The sequence below is a fragment of the Emys orbicularis genome, chromosome 16 (assembly GCF_028017835.1).
Source record: "Emys orbicularis isolate rEmyOrb1 chromosome 16, rEmyOrb1.hap1, whole genome shotgun sequence".
In the NCBI taxonomy this organism is placed as follows: Eukaryota; Metazoa; Chordata; order Testudines; family Emydidae; genus Emys; species Emys orbicularis.
The window spans coordinates 10,239,328-10,254,468 of record NC_088698.1 but is presented as its reverse complement, the minus strand read 5'-3'; the positions used below and the strand labels follow the sequence as shown (position 1 = coordinate 10,254,468).

Here is a 15,141-nt window from a genome sequence, read left to right as displayed (position 1 = left end):
TAGCTCTGAGTTCTAACCACATCTGCCCCCTCTTTGGGCCCAGCCTGTAGTTCCAAACAAAGCATGGTTTACCTGCCAGCTCCTCACGGAGAAGTAAAGATCCACTCCTTACAGGGCAGCTTCTGGGTGTGTCTGTCCGCAGGAGCAGTGGGGCTGGACAATGCTTGGCTCAGCCTGGTTTCCAGGAGAAGATAAACAACAGGATCTCTCCTGCGAGGTGGACTTCTGGTTCTGCTGTCAATCCTCTCGATCACTTCACCCAACCCACCCACCTGGTCCCTTATACAGAGTGTGAGGAGTTGGGCCTTCCCGTCCTCAGAGCTGGCTCTACCTTCTGAAGTGGCCCTGCTTATGGGAAAGGGGGTTAACTCTTTCCTCACCAGTCAAAGGACAGGCTCTGCGCAGCCCATCACACTGTCCCAGTAGGTGATAGATTCCTGCTCATAGAAAGACCCCAGCAGCACCTGGGGCAAGGCATGCTGGGATTTCCTGCTGCACCCAGAACAGAGAGGATTCAGGACCGTGGTTGGGGGGGTTCTGTCCATATGGGCAAACCCCAGTGGTGAGACCTGCTTACAGCAAGAGAGACACGTATCAGCCTAGGCTGCTGCCATGGTTAGCTGCCATGGTTTCCACCCAAGTATTAACCATATTGTGTGAGGACATCACCCATGCCACTGACTGGTTGCAATTTGTTTACGAGTTCTAGTAGGAACAGGGCCTCATACTGATAAGAAGTGTGCCGGATGGGAATGTCTGAACTGAAGAACATTCAGCATAGTTGTTATGGGGGAAATTATTGTGCCAGTAACACTCCCATTTTGCAGCATTGTAGTATACACGAGGGAGACACTGGGACCATTAAAACCCCTTAACAGTAGAGCTTGTTGACAATCAGAGTTTCCAGCACGTGAAAGATTCTGATATTTTGAAATTTGGTTTTGTTCAGTCAGGATGAAAAGTAAAAATATCAACATTTTTAATGGAATGGGAAGTTCTGAAACCCTTCGATTCAGAAGTGTCAAAACGTTATGGTTTGTGGAACCAAACTGAAGTGTTTTGTTTCTACTCGATTCAACATTAATCTGTGTCTTTCTGAGCTGCTGCAGTGCCCTATGGGAGTTGTTGTTTGGGTGCCTCCTGCCACCTTTCTCCTCTATGGGCCAGGTTCCCTCGCTGGACTGCATCTCCCATGATACATTATGATCATGTGACTCCCATGATGCACTGCAGCAGTTCAACCAGAGGCGAGATTATGGGGCATCACTAGAGGTACAGTTCAGCTGGGGAGCTTGGCCCACATAGGCAAATATTGTGTTTGTTTTCCTGACGGAGTATAAAAAAAAAATGTCAACAACACAGATATGATCCCCATGGAAAAATTTTGATTTTGCAAAAACTGCATTTTCTGTCCAAAAAAAGTATCATTGTAAAATTCTCAACCAGCTTAATTTAACTTACCTCCTGTCCCACCCCACAACTCCCACCATGAAACTTTGCTGCGCACACTCCTCCTTTGGAGACTCGGCTTTCTGCCCTCCCCCAAACCAATCAAATCCTAGGTGGTTTCTGGAAAGACAAACACAACAGCTAAGAATGTCAACTAGTTTTATTCATCAAGTTTGTCCAATAAAAGCACAAATCCTCTTTGGAAAAAAGGTTCCAAACATGCACACAATTTACATTTTGAAATATGTCAGATCTGTCAGTTTGTCTGTCTACGAAGCAACAACAACTTTCCATCACTAGTGCAGATGCTGGCAAGAGGCTGTTTAAAGAGTAGTTCAAATAAGGACAAAGAAAAAGACGCACAATTGGTATGACCACAGAGTTGCATTTGAATTGAAGAGGAGAAAAGATTTTTGATATTGTCATAAATATTCCATCTCTAACATATAGCAAAATAATAATAATAAAGAAGACATCCACTTTGTTCTGTCTGATATACAGATAAACAATATTGGAGCATGTAAGACCTCTATAAAACCTTGGTGAAACTGTGGGCTGGATTGGATACTTATTGCTGAGGGGGAAGTGTCGAAGAGAGAAGTTGGAGCTATGGAGTTATCTACTCCCGTTTCAATAAGACTAGCTAGGATCAGAGCCCATGAGCAGTTTGTAAGGGGATTTCAACCACTGCTTGGACCTTGCTATGGTAAATTCTCTGCCCCAGGCTGGTCAGCGGCAGCTACCGGAGAAAAATAAGTGACCAATAATAGCGAAGTGCAGTTTGGTCTAGTAATTAAGGCACTCAACTACAAGTCAAGAGACCTGGGTTCTATTCTTGGCTCTGCCAGTGACCTTATGTATGACCTCAGGTAAGTCACTTCGCCTCTGTTTCGCCTCCCATCCTTCATCTGTCTCGCCTATTTCGATTGTAAGCTCACTGGGACAGGGACTGTCTACTACTGTTAGTATGTCGAGTGCCTAGCACAACAGGGCTCTGAGCTCTCTTAGGCCATCTAGGTGCAACCGTATTACAAAGAACAACATTAGTAATGGTACTGGAGGCTTACCGTCAACCACCTTCTCCCAGTGCAAAATCAATCTGATTAGAACAAGAATATGTTTGTAAAATGTGAGGAAACACGGCCCTTTAAGAAAATATCCGATGTACACTTCCTTTCAGCTAATGCAATCACATCTGGAATTGGAGAGAAATCTTTTCAGGGAGGGAGCGGGAAGAAAGGGAATGGGGAAAGACACTTTAAGCACAGGTTGCTTCTTGGCTGTCCATTGGGATCTCGTTGCCATAGCTGCTGTCTCCGTACTGGCAGTAGGGAGGTATCTGTGGAGCTTCAATGATCAGCAAACCTTCTGGTGATAAGGAAGCAAAAACTGTGACAGGATCCACCTCATATGGAAGTCTGAAAAGAGGAATGGAAAATTATGGGGCTGCCAATCACTTTTCTTCAGTGTCCACTACATTGCTTTCCCCTGTAGTTTTTAGACAAGCACTTGCAGTTGTTACCTTTGTTGTATTTTCCAAACTGGGCTTTGTGGGAATTCCATTTTGGCGTCACAGCATCCTATGCTCCTACATCATTACTGACTTGTCTGTCCTTTGTATTTTCCACCGGTAAACACTGCCTAGGAACAGCCAAAATGGCTGCTGGAGAACACAGCTGCTCCATAGAAAAGCAGATGCAAGTCTCTCAGTAAATTGACCATTAAGCATAGCCAGATAGTTCAGCTGTAGGGACCATCAAGTCAAGTAAAATGTCTCCATTACTCAAGGTTAACAAATATTGTGGCAGGGTCACTTTTTGCTAATAAACAGCAATTAAATATTGTGGGGCACATTTGAGTTATTGAGCTGTATATTTTTCTTGGCAATCTATCCTTATACTGTATTGCACACACCAGTGGAAATCCACATTCGTGGACTGGGTCTAGCCAGTGTCACTTTCAGAGAATATGGTTACTAATAAATTGGACTAAAGGCGGTTAGGAAGAATGGTCCTGTGGCTAATGCCCAGGACGGGGAGTCAAGAGTCTTGGGATCCTTAGCCATCCCTGGTACAGACTTGACTGAGTCACTTAAATAGATCTCTCCGTGCCTCAGTTTCCCCATGTGTGAAATGGTAGTGATATTATTTACATACATCATGGGCTGTTATGAGGCTAGATTGATTAATGTTTGTAAAGAGAACCCCAGATGGAAAAACCATATAGAGATGTACAAAGAATTATTTAAATTAAATTGATAAACCTCAAGCAGATCCAGAAACTCATTTACCTGCACGGAGAATTGGTAATGCCTTGTATTATTCATTATTATAACTGTGCATGTTCTGTGTATGTTTAAAGACCTCTCTTAGCCTCTCTTTTCACTATAAGGCTCTCTGTTTAATCTCCCCTGCAGATATGTTTGACTGGATGCCACCCACAGTTTATGCATCTTGAGCTTCTGCAAAGCACAAGTAAATCATCTTTATATCACTGCCTGCGTCATGGCAAAAAAAAAAAAAAAAACATGCCCAAATAAGGAGCCTCTCTGACTGGTTACTAAACTTGCCTGGGCTGGGCAGCGTAAATCTGCTTTCATACTGTTGTCTCCAATCTTACCCAACCAGTTTGTACTCAGACAGACAGGCTTGCTTGCATTTAGCATCTTGGCAGAGAAGCCTCCGTGCAAAGTTTGGTTCGATTTTGATTTCCAAAGAACTCCATCATTCTGAACTCTGCGGCTCGGACCCTCACTTGCTCTGCAGCTTGGCTCACCATTTGTGCCATTCATTGTGACTGGGTAAACTCTGGCATTCACTGTGCACTGGGTTAAAGGAGGGAGCAAGGTGCAGGACAATGGTAATTGGGCCCTAGGTGTCTAGTTTTGGGGGCTTGGCAAGGGAATGGCCACAGAGCCACAACCTAAAGCCACTCTGACAGGGGAACACGCGTCCCCCAGAGGCTGTTACAGCCCACGGACACTGCTCGTGACAGCAGCACAGCCACTCCCTGCGACACTCCTGCGTTAGAGGGGGGAAATCCTGCCTCCACAGCCCCACTCAGCGGCTTTGCTCCTTGTCCGTTTACTCAGGCTTAGCACTGGCCAGGCAGCACTTGGCTCTGTATACACCGACTGCTGGGCAGGTAGCAAGTCCGAACAAAACAAGGGGGCCGAGTTTGATCTCACGCAGGTAACTCTGCTGACATCAGAGCTTTTACTGCTGACTTACACCAGTGCAAGTAGGGTGACCAGACACCAAGTATGAAAAATCGGGACAGAGTGTGGGGGGTAATAGGCACCTATATAAGAAAAATCCCCAAATATCGGGACTGTCCCTATAAAATCAGGACATCTGGTCACCCTAATGTGCAAGTGACAGCAGAATGAGACCCAAGGTGTCACCTCTGACATTATGCTGCAGAAGACAGGCAAAGGGGGTCGGGGGCTGTTCCATCACAGCTGCACACACAGAGAGGAGGTTTGGTAAGGTGATTCTGAGATTTGAGGGCAGGAATAACTTTTTTTTTTTTAAGGGGTAGAGGGGGGAAACTAGTATCCCAGCACAAGAGGATCTCATTTCACTGAAGGCCACACTGACCAGCCTGACCCATTTGCATTATTCTAAAAAAGCTCATCCTGTTACCAGTTCTTATCAGATAGTTTCACCAGGCAATAAGTAGGGGCCTCTTAAAGAAAAAGTCAATGTACCGGTTACTTCTCACTTGTTGTTAAACAAATGCCGTGGCCCCATTGAAAAGTGCAGTGCAAGTCATCCAGGGCCTTGGTCCCAGTCCAGCCAAGCACCTGAGCACATGCATAACTTCAAACAGGAGCTGTTCCACTGACCACTACTTAAATCATAAACATTCTTAAGTGTTTTCCTGGCCTGGGGCCTTCGTTTCCCTTTTTATTGTCTTTTAAAGAGTGAGCAATTTTTGTGAGTTAAAAAAAAATATCGAATGACACCTTTTTTTTTTTTTTGCAGCTGAGTATCTTTTTCCTGATAGTTTTGACTTCTCCCATCCTTCTGGTTTTTGCTGGTTGGGACATAATTTCCTTGCTTTTCCCCCCTTTCTCTTTATTTCCCCTAATATGAACATTCCAGCCAATTCCAAAAAATATAGTTCCAATAAACATAGTTAGGATTATGGCTGGGTAGGCGTCAAGAAGAGATCTTTTGCTTTGCCTTAGTCATGAAATATTTATAAGCAGCACGAGCTAATGAGACATTCGCCTTGCGTTACAGATTCACCATGGGACTTGCTCAGCCACAGCCAGGAATATCACAAGAAATCAATCTGTCAAGTCCTGCTGTGAGCTGAGAACGCCCACCCTCTGTAACCCTGCCCATTTGTCCAGCCTTGTTCCTCTCCAACCTGCCCTGTCCAGCTTTGACTTTCCTGGTAATGGAAAGGATAGTTGCAAAACATGTTGTGACATGCAGGTCTAGCCCTGTCTATATTCTACAGAAGCTTAAGGTTAAATGTACGGATTCAGGTAAAACACTGACACCCCAACCACAACATGTGCCTTTGTGGTGGGAAAGAAACTGTAAGGTAGTAGAATTAGAGCTTGGAATTGTCTGATGTTTGTTGATTTCTAACAGTGGGCTCTGCTATAGAGCATTTTGCCTATAGACCTTAAAGTGCATTTCAAAGCTGGGTAAGGCATTACTCCTGTTTTGCAGATGGGAAAACTGAGGCACAGAGAGGTTTAAGTGACACAGCAGGTCAATGACAGAGACGGGAATAGAACCTAGGTCTCCTGCCACCCAAGATTAATACAAATTCAGTTTCCCCATCGACATGCGTTTCCTTGAAATAGACACAAGTTTGCAATCAGATTTGACCTGCCCTGAAGCGGAGGGAAATTTGGAGCTGGGTTTTGATTTGACCTGTTCTCTAGAAGTCAGCGGTGAATTTTGGGAGTGTTTGGGTCTGGGGGTTTGTTTGGAATCACATTTAGCCTCACTCCTGACCTCCAGGGGTAAGAGAAGAATTTGTTGTCTTTGGCTTCTTTTCTAAGACTTCCGATAACGGGTCTGTTTTCGCGTGGGCACCTGTTCAGTAGGAGCTGGATGGAGACACACGGACTTATGTGGAAATACCTTTCCCTGCCATTATCAGGCTGGGCTGGATTTGAACTGGTGAGAGGCAAGAGCGTTGCTATCAGCTGTGCAGTCTTGTGGCTTTAAATTTCAGAGAGAGTTCTGGAGTGTGAATCATTCACACAGTGTAAGTACCAGGGACTTACGTGTTTATTTATTTTTTTGTTATTATTACTCATGTACTCATAAATAGTTCAAAAATATATTGTGGAGTCATTGGTCCAAATTCACTCATGATGTAACTCCACTGAAGTCAATACGATTACAATCTCTTGCGTCAACACAGACTTGGGCTTGTAATAACAAACCCTGAAGGAATGTGGTTTGCGGGCAGGGAATTCAACACTTTTCAAACACATCTCACTGATTTATGTTTCCCACCTAGCTGCACAAGGAGCCAGACTTTATGGCTGTGGTTTTCAAAGCTGTCCAGGAGCTTTAGACACACGACTATTCATTTCAGTGGGAATGCGGACTCCAAATCACCTAGGCAGCCTTGAAAATCTCAGCCCATGGAGTCGATGCTGGGGGGTCCTGCTGAAGGGGATGCAGCTGATGGCTTCTTGCAGGGCTGACCTCTATATTAGGGAGTAATTTCAGCATTGGTCTCAGTATTACATTCAGGTTCAGTAATTGACTCCAATACATGCACTTGCAGGCCACCCTTTCAAGCTAGTGAGGTTACCAGTTTCCCCAGGAGTACACGCCTAGTAACAGGTCTTTCGCATCCATATCAGCCTCATTTGGATGTCAGGAGGATGGGTGTGTATTAGGGGCACAATCTGCCCACGGGCCTATCCCATTATAATCAATGGGACCCAGGGCATCTGAGAGCAGAACCTGGCCGTCGGTGGATCACAGGGAGCTGAGGGAGAGTTGCTTGATTGCTTGCTCAGAAAATCATTTCATGCTCTCAAAAATAAGAGACTCGTCATCATTCCTAAACCCTGCTCTCCTCTGTGGAGTGAGAGCCCCATGTGGGCAAGCCCCATAAGAAAGAACTGAGAAACCACGGTGTATATTATACATACTGGATTTTCTTGGTGAAGTTCTTGGAGACTATTCCTCCTTCTTCCTGTTGCTCTTCATGTTTGCCTGGAGGGGACAGGAACACACAACAACAATGTCTCAGGGGGCTGTTTTACCAACAGGCAAAAAAAGTGCTACTCAGATTCTCTTCCCCTGCCCCATGTTCAAATCTCCCTTCACAGTTTGACCCAGCAAAGCTCTTGCTTCTGCAAGAGCCTCCTAAAAGAAAAATAACGTGGGGAGAAGCTGATGGTGAAGGAACCTGCAGTACTAAGCCCAAAATTTAACAGCAAACAGGCACCGTGGGAGAAGGAACCCTGCCTTCTGCATCTAGGTTAGTGGGCCTAATTCTGCTCTCCCTTACACCAATGTAACTACACTGGCTTCAGTGGAGTTGTTCCTGATTTACACCAACATGAGAAGATATTCAGGCCCAGGTTCTCAATGTCGAGTCGTAAGCAGGTGTCATGGGCTCCAGACTGTCCTACCCTTTTCATAATGCTAAATGGGAGGGGACCCTAGCCAGATGGGATGGAGGTTCCAGGGAGATGGGTAGGTATGGAAGAGATTGAAGAGCACTACTCTAAGACACCCTTTGCTGAAAGTCTAATCTTATTAGAGCCAAAAGCATGTGGACGATCCAGGTTCTAGATGGGGCAAATACAGAAAAACCTGTTCTCACCTCTGTGTACTACAGATCCAAAATAGGAATCGGCTAACTGGGCTGTGCTCTTGGAGGCCCTGTTCCTGCACCATTAAAGCCAATGGGAGCTTTGCTATTGGCTTCAACCAGCCCTGAAATGTCCCCGATCCAAAGTTCTCAGCATCCTAGAACCGATCAGAGCCATTAGAAGGTTGTGTGGCGAGAAGGAATGGAGGTGGTGGGCGGTGACAAAAATTGTGGGTTAAAGAAGATCCTTAGAATGAAGGGTAGCAAGGTGTTCGCGTAGCAGAATGAGACCGTTTGAACAGCTGGAGGTTGGGACAGATCAATAAAACAACTAGGAAAATCTATTTAGAATTCACAGGCAAGAGAGTTTAAATAACTTGAAGCATTGACCGATGAGGCCTTGGTGGGTTCTGGTTTGCTGACACTGCTGGTTGCTTAGTATTGCTGTAATGAGCACAGAGCCCTAGACAATGGGGATAGTTCCAGGCTAGCTTTGGGGAAGCACCTGAACGTTTGACTGCATGTAAGAATGGGTGGAGATCCCACAGCAGCTGAAGCATGTCCTGTACCGCCACCTATGCCCATCAAATTATCAGCCCTAGAGAGTCTCCTACCCAGTGTTATGGAAAATGGTCATGAATCCAAGGGTGATACAGTGCGGGAGACTTAGAGAATAGCGGTAGCCGAAGAAGTGAGGCTACATCTTGTGGAGGACTGTGACAGTCCACACCTCCACCTTCTTCTATTTCAAATCCTTCCTTAAAGGTAATCTCCTCCAAAAGGCCGTTGACCCCAGTTCCCTAACCTTCCAGCAAGCTGAGCATGCCAATACATGTGATTATGTCTTCCTCTACTGGCTGGTCCTAGAAACTCTAGAGCAGGCAGCTTCTTTCTATGCTCTTCCAGGTCTTCCTCCTGACCAGGCTCTCCCTTAGCTCGTGGAGCTCCCCTGGCAGCCCAAGTGGTTTGGGCGCTGAAGGCATGGAACGACCATGGGAAAGCTATCTGTATGTGGCCATGGTTTGCTATACTAGCATAAAAATTGAATGAAACATGGAATTAACAAGGTGCGCTGAACTTCCCTGCTCACTCAGTCATCCTGGTTTTGCCAACCCTGCGTGTTTAAAAATCCCTCCCCCCCCCAATCATGGCATTGGCTTAACAATCATAAAAAAAAATGCCTTCTGAGGCTTTAGGGTCACACTGGGGCCACATTTTCACACTTCACAGCCAGGAGGGCTAGACAGTTACCTTTATTGTGTAATGACAGCTGAGAATCTCACCTGATCCCATGCCTCCAGGAGCTGGGGCTTTAAGAAAAATCACTAAGTATCACGAGACTCTCAATAAAATCTCATGAGGTGGCCACACTGTTGCCCTCTTATTTGTCTGGAAAGTATCTGGCACACTTTGGTGCTCCTTAGCTATTAATAATGGACAGATAAGCACCCTCTGCTACATAATGCTCAATAGTCTAATTCAGCAACTACAGGGTTAAATTCTGGAATGTAGCTCATGGCTTAATTGGAACATCCTGTGTCAGAGACCAGTGCTAAGGGTGAAACATTATTGCTGCTTGTTCTGGGAAGATGTCTAATTAAACCTAGGGCGTGTCTGCAAAGCAACAGAATGGCAGAAAACCCCAGGCCTTGTTACTGTGTTTAAATGCAAGTTTAAAATCCAAGTGGATGCTCTGTGATTCTTCATTACCTGGCAGATGTATAGATCAGAGGCCTCTGGTAAATATACTGCAGTATAGATATGGAATAATAATCAAATAGGCCTAATTGCAATCTCACATCTGCATAAATCAGGGTAACGCTAGGGTGGCAGCGTCCAGAATGGAGCTGGATGAAATTCTTCAGACAGACAAAAAACTCTCTTCATTGAAAGATACAGATTCAAGTTGACCTAAACATTTTGTGAATGTGTGTAGAATTCGCTGTTTCAGTCACTCCTCCCCCCAGTTCTGAAAAAAATCAAAGTGTTTGGTTCTGCCATTGTCTACAGCAAATGTTTGGATTATTTTTTAAATTTGAAATGATTTTTTCTTTCAAATTTTACTTGATTATTGTTTTAAATGTACAAAAATACAAAAATAAAACAAAACATTTGGTTTGGCCCAAAACGATTCTCCACTCCCACTTTTTCAGTTTGGACAGTGAGCCAAAAAAAAACCCACCACTCAGTTCTCTGCACAGCTCCAGCTAGCCCTGAATCAGCCCCCGGCTGTGTCTGCTGCTGCTGCTGACCCAGTGGCAGAACTCGCCATAAGCGTGGAGTGCTTCCCCCAGAAAGAACTGCCCCAAAATCAAACACAGCAGGAAGAAAACTGGTTTCTAGCTGCTGCTCCTCAGTTCCCTTTCGCAGGCAGATTCCACCGTAGTGGGAGTGGATGCAACTCCCATTGACTTCACCTGCTAGAAGGAGTTACCACCGTCATATTCCATGGCGGAAGTGGCCCAAAGAGCAGGCATCAAGCACCAGACCATGTTCCGGGGGGAGGCAGCTCAGACATGATCAGTTCCCAAACACAAGGACGAGCCTTCTCCCCCAGCATGCTCCCAGTCCCAGAGCAAGGTGCTGATCAGAATGGGGGTGGCATTTTGTTTGGTTCATCCGGCCCAAAGCTTATTTGTCACTTTAAAAGAGAGTTTGTCAGCCAGAGTGCCCCAGGTTCATCCCACTTCTAGTGTGGGAGTCCCTTCTGCAAGGGGGAAAACCTTTCCTCATAGTTACCCTGTTCCTCTGGCAAGACTTAGCAAGCAACAGCTCTCTCCTGCTCTCCCTAGCCTTAATTCTGGTTATGGTCACTTTTGCTGTGGTTTCCCGAAACCTATGAATCCATGAGATCCATAAGGCTGCCGTAGTCCATCCCTCTGTCAGCATAAGATTTTCCCAATACTTTGCCCGCTGTAGCTTGATGGGTCATTGTGCTCCAATGTTTTCACATTGTTTTGCTGCACGATCAGTCTTCCTCCTGACACTTCAGACTGAAAGCAGATCTCTCTGGCCTCCTGCCACGCCAGGGGCGGCCTGTTCCTTTTCCTCCCCTATCCCCAGCATAATCCTCCAACTTCCTTCCCCAGGGGCCGGTGCAGTTCAACAGAGCACTTACAGCTCAGCTCTGTGAAGCAGATCCTCAGCTGGTGTAAATCAGAAGGGCTCTTTTCAAGTCAAAGGGGTGACATTGATTTACAACAGCTGAAGAGCCAGCCCTGGTTCTTTTACTTTTCTTTTCTTCTGTTCAGAGCTTTCCTTCCCCCTGGCGCTTGCTAGCAGGGCTGTGCAGAGAGAATCTCATCAGCTCTTTTTTTTTTCCCCTGCCCACTTTATGTTTTCCTCGTAACACGTTATTTTTAATGCTACATTAATTGTTGGGAAATCACAATATAATTTTTATGGCCTCCTCATTGAGCGCTGGTGAATTGGCTCCATCATCAGTGTTATTGCAGGGGATGCTAAATGAATTAACAATTAGACACAACATAAAGAAAGGGGTTTTTTCCCCTTCCCAGGTTATTTCTTTTGTTGTTTCTGCTCTGTTAACCTCTCCCTTTGTTTCCCAGCTTTATGTTCTGTTTCCATCACCCTTCTCTAACTCAATTGCACAATGTATGTGCTCCCCCCTCCCCCACTTGTTAATCCTCCCTTATTTTAAAAACTCCACTTAACTGTTTCTGGTCATCTCCATTTCCAGCCCCCTTCCTCCTCCTGTTCTTTTTGTCTGGTTGTCCTGCCCCTTTGGGACTTGTTCCTGTTTGGGGGAGGGGTGGAGAGTAGGGTCATTGCAGCATTCCTGACTGCCAGTAGCTGCTGAATGCCTGAGGACACTGTAGTGAGACACTGTCCCTTTAAAGGAATTTCCCCTTGGGACCAGAAACTCTGGAATGAGCCATAATTAACAGAATTGTCTTGGGGCCCAACCCTGCAAACGCTCACTGCTGCCATGATTGGTGCTATTGACTTCATGAGGACTAATCACTTCAATTTAACCCAATGAGACTTGTTTGGCATGACAAGTGTCACCAGAGTGTAAAAAGAGAAACAGACCCAGGTCTCAGTCCGGGCTCACTGTGCCCACCTCTGGATAGAGCTATCCGCTAGGTAGGATTTCATCCAGTGTCCGGCACAGTAGTCAGGCAGCAAGTGTGTGCAGGTTTTTCCTTTCTAGATGTGAACGCTCTATGCTTTTCTGGGCTGAGATGTTCAAAGTTACATCTGTGCTTTGGATGCTCAATTTCCAATCCTTACGCAGCTTTGAAAATCTCACCCTTGCCCTTTGCTTAGACTTTCACCCTATCCAGTTTAAGGAAATGAATGTCCTAGCTCTTCAAAACTGGCAGAGCATTTAAACCTCTAGGCCCTGGTGCTCCTCTCACACTAGTGTAAATCAGGCACAACTCCATCCAAGTCCCTAGAGTCCCACTGCTGTGAAACTGGAGTAAGCAGAAGGAGAATCAGGCCCCTCAAGCCTGTTAACCTCCTCGATTTCTCTCAGTCTGGATGCTGGGAGTAGCCCCATCAGTCACATTTCACTTTCCCTGCCTCAGGCTGCAGTGTTTGGGGTGCACATGCTGCAGGGGACTGTTCCTTTGTTAAAATAAAGCTTACATAGGATTGGCAGAAACTCCTGGAATTAGTTATTTGAACCTTAGATTTTGTAAGAGATTTTTTTTCTTTTCTTTTTAGGACCTAGATTTATTTCCATTTCTCTATGGTCCTTTTTTCTGTGCTTCCCTTCCTCTGCTCCCTGTCTCTCACTCACCTGACACTTCCACGTAGCCGTCCTTGGTTTTCACGGTCAGCTCCTCGGGTTTAAAGCTTTGCACGTTGACACACACCTTCCAGGGCTCCCCAGAGAAGGGAGCAGGACTCCGACCTTCAGGGTAACTGCCGAACCTGGAGCCGTATCCGGGAGGGGGCATGCCAGGGGCTCGAGCCATTCCTGATCGCAGTGGACCGGGCCAGGTACTGGTCAGTCGTGGGCGAGCCCAGTCCAGCAAGTCTGCAGTCAGGTCCCCAGAGAAGGGGCACATGCCGAAGTCATCGTCCAGGAGTCGAGAGGACAAGCCAGGCTCTCTGAATCGGTCTCGGACATTTCGGTGCCTGGGGGAGTAATGGCAGGAAAAGGGCATCTGGCTGTCAGCCATGATTTTCTTCTAAGTCAAAAACAACACTGAGTGAGGACAAAACTGCCAACGCTGTCCGGCTCTAGAGCACAGGAAATGTCAGTGTTTGCTTTTCTGTTCCTTAGTGCAAAGTTTCCCTTGAGAAAGTTCCCAGGATTGAGTCATCCACTCACTCAAACTAGAGAGGGGGGAACTGCTGTGCCCGGATTCCAACAGTTTATATTAGTTTATACCCGTTCCCTAAAACCAACACGATAAAAAAAAAATCAGGGCTGAATCATTCAAAGATTTAAAAGGCAGGGAGCAAAGAATTCAGGAGGCAGGGAGCAAGAGGAGAGAAAAAGTATCCTGTTTGTTTGAAATTCCACCCAAGAGAAAGTGGGGGAGCGAAGAAAAAAATACCTTGGTGGTGAAAAATCTCTTCGAGGGAGCGAGAAAATCCCCAATTTAAGACGCTTGTTTCCTCTGTCTACCTGCCCCTTTCCCTTCCGATCCCTGGCAGGAGCTTAAATAAACATTTGTGCTCAGAGTCGAGAAACTTCTCTAACATTCCAACCAGCTGGGAGCCTTCTATTTATATGGAGTTCGGGGCTGGGGGTTGTGCTTTGCAATCCTTGCCCTGTCAGCTGAGTATTTTAGAGAGGATGAAACACCCTTGGAGAATCTATGCTGTGACAGCTGACCTCTCCCACTGGGCCGGGAATACTTACGTGGGACAGCCAAGTTTAGGCAGCTTTCCTCACTTGCCACTCCTTCTGCTCTGCTCCCTCCCCGCCTTTGCTCCCTCCCTAGCCCACAGCAGCCAACATGCTCCGAATAGCTTCAGGGCTGACTGCATCCCCCCTCCTGTCACCATTTTAAAATACCTCCCTGGCCCAAAAGCTTATCAGAGCCCTCGCTCGCCTCGCACTGTAAGGACACCTGTTAGCAGGGGCTGATTGAGCCAAGCACTGTACAGCTTAGTGTGAGTCGTTCCCTTGTGGCTTCGGTGCCGGTATCGGGGTTAGTGACGATCTAGGGCTGTGCGCAAGGGGTCAGACTTTTAAAGAGGGCCCTTGCGTGGCAGAGCAGCCGGCTGACTCAGCCCTGGCACGGACGCCCAGTCCCCGCTACAGTCAGGGTTAGGAGACCAATCCCACGGCAAGTGCTTCATGGCAATTGTGAGCTAGATTGGGCCCTGGATTAGGTCTGCTTCTCCCCCGGTACCATAAGCAGCTGGCAAGTGTGTGGGGGGGGGTGCCCCCCCCCACGATGGGGCAGCACTGGCTGGGGAGGCTTTGGCCAGGGTGGCTGGCTGGCCGCTCCCACTGACACCCCAAAGCAGGAAGCTGTGGTGCAAACAGCATCTCCCCTCTCCCTTGGCACAAATCCTCCTGCAGGGCTGCAGCAGCCCCTGCTGGCCTAGGAAGCGTCATTTGTCCCCCCAGAGTTTGGGGGGGGGGGAATTGAGCCCCACTTCAATATGCTGTCTCTGCAGCTGGCCCCTCGTATGGGTGCTGGTGCCGGGAGCAGTGGGGTGGGCTCTGGGGAGGTGCTTGTGGGACAGTTGTGGGGAGCATGGTGGGTAACTGAGCACGGGATAAACCGTTGTTCAGGGTCGTACCAGTTCAGGGCTGGTCCAGGCTCCCCCGCCGCCCCGTGCTGGGATTCTCCCCAGGACAGCACAGGGCAGCTACGGACTCTGCTCTGCCAGGCCTAGCAGGTGGCCAGGAGCTTCTAGAGCACTGAACCCAGGCAAACAAGGGAGGTTTCG

General features: G+C 47.0%; 1 protein-coding gene across 1 annotated transcript; it reads right to left on the bottom strand.

Annotated features, from left to right (window-relative positions):
- Window positions 1–2,707: 2,707 nt before the first annotated feature.
- HSPB8 (heat shock protein family B (small) member 8) lies at window positions 2,708–13,409 on the bottom strand. Its single transcript, XM_065418011.1, has 3 exons — window positions 13,025–13,409; window positions 7,589–7,652; window positions 2,708–2,867 (listed from the first exon to the last, which is right to left on the bottom strand). Exons 1-3 carry the CDS (start codon window positions 13,407–13,409, stop codon window positions 2,708–2,710), a joined length of 609 nt encoding a protein of 202 aa, XP_065274083.1.
- Window positions 13,410–15,141: the final 1,732 nt, after the last annotated feature.

Coding starts and splice junctions, on each gene's coding strand:
- HSPB8 (XM_065418011.1), bottom strand. CDS start 13,409: ATGGCTGACAGCCAGATGCCCTTTTCCTGCCATTACTCCCCCAGGCAC. Junction 7,653..13,024: donor CGGCTACGTGGAAGTGTCAG/GTGAGTGAGAGA, acceptor TGTCCCCTCCAG/GCAAACATGAAGAGCAACAG. Junction 2,868..7,588: donor AACTTCACCAAGAAAATCCA/GTATGTATAATA, acceptor TCCTCTTTTCAG/ACTTCCATATGAGGTGGATC.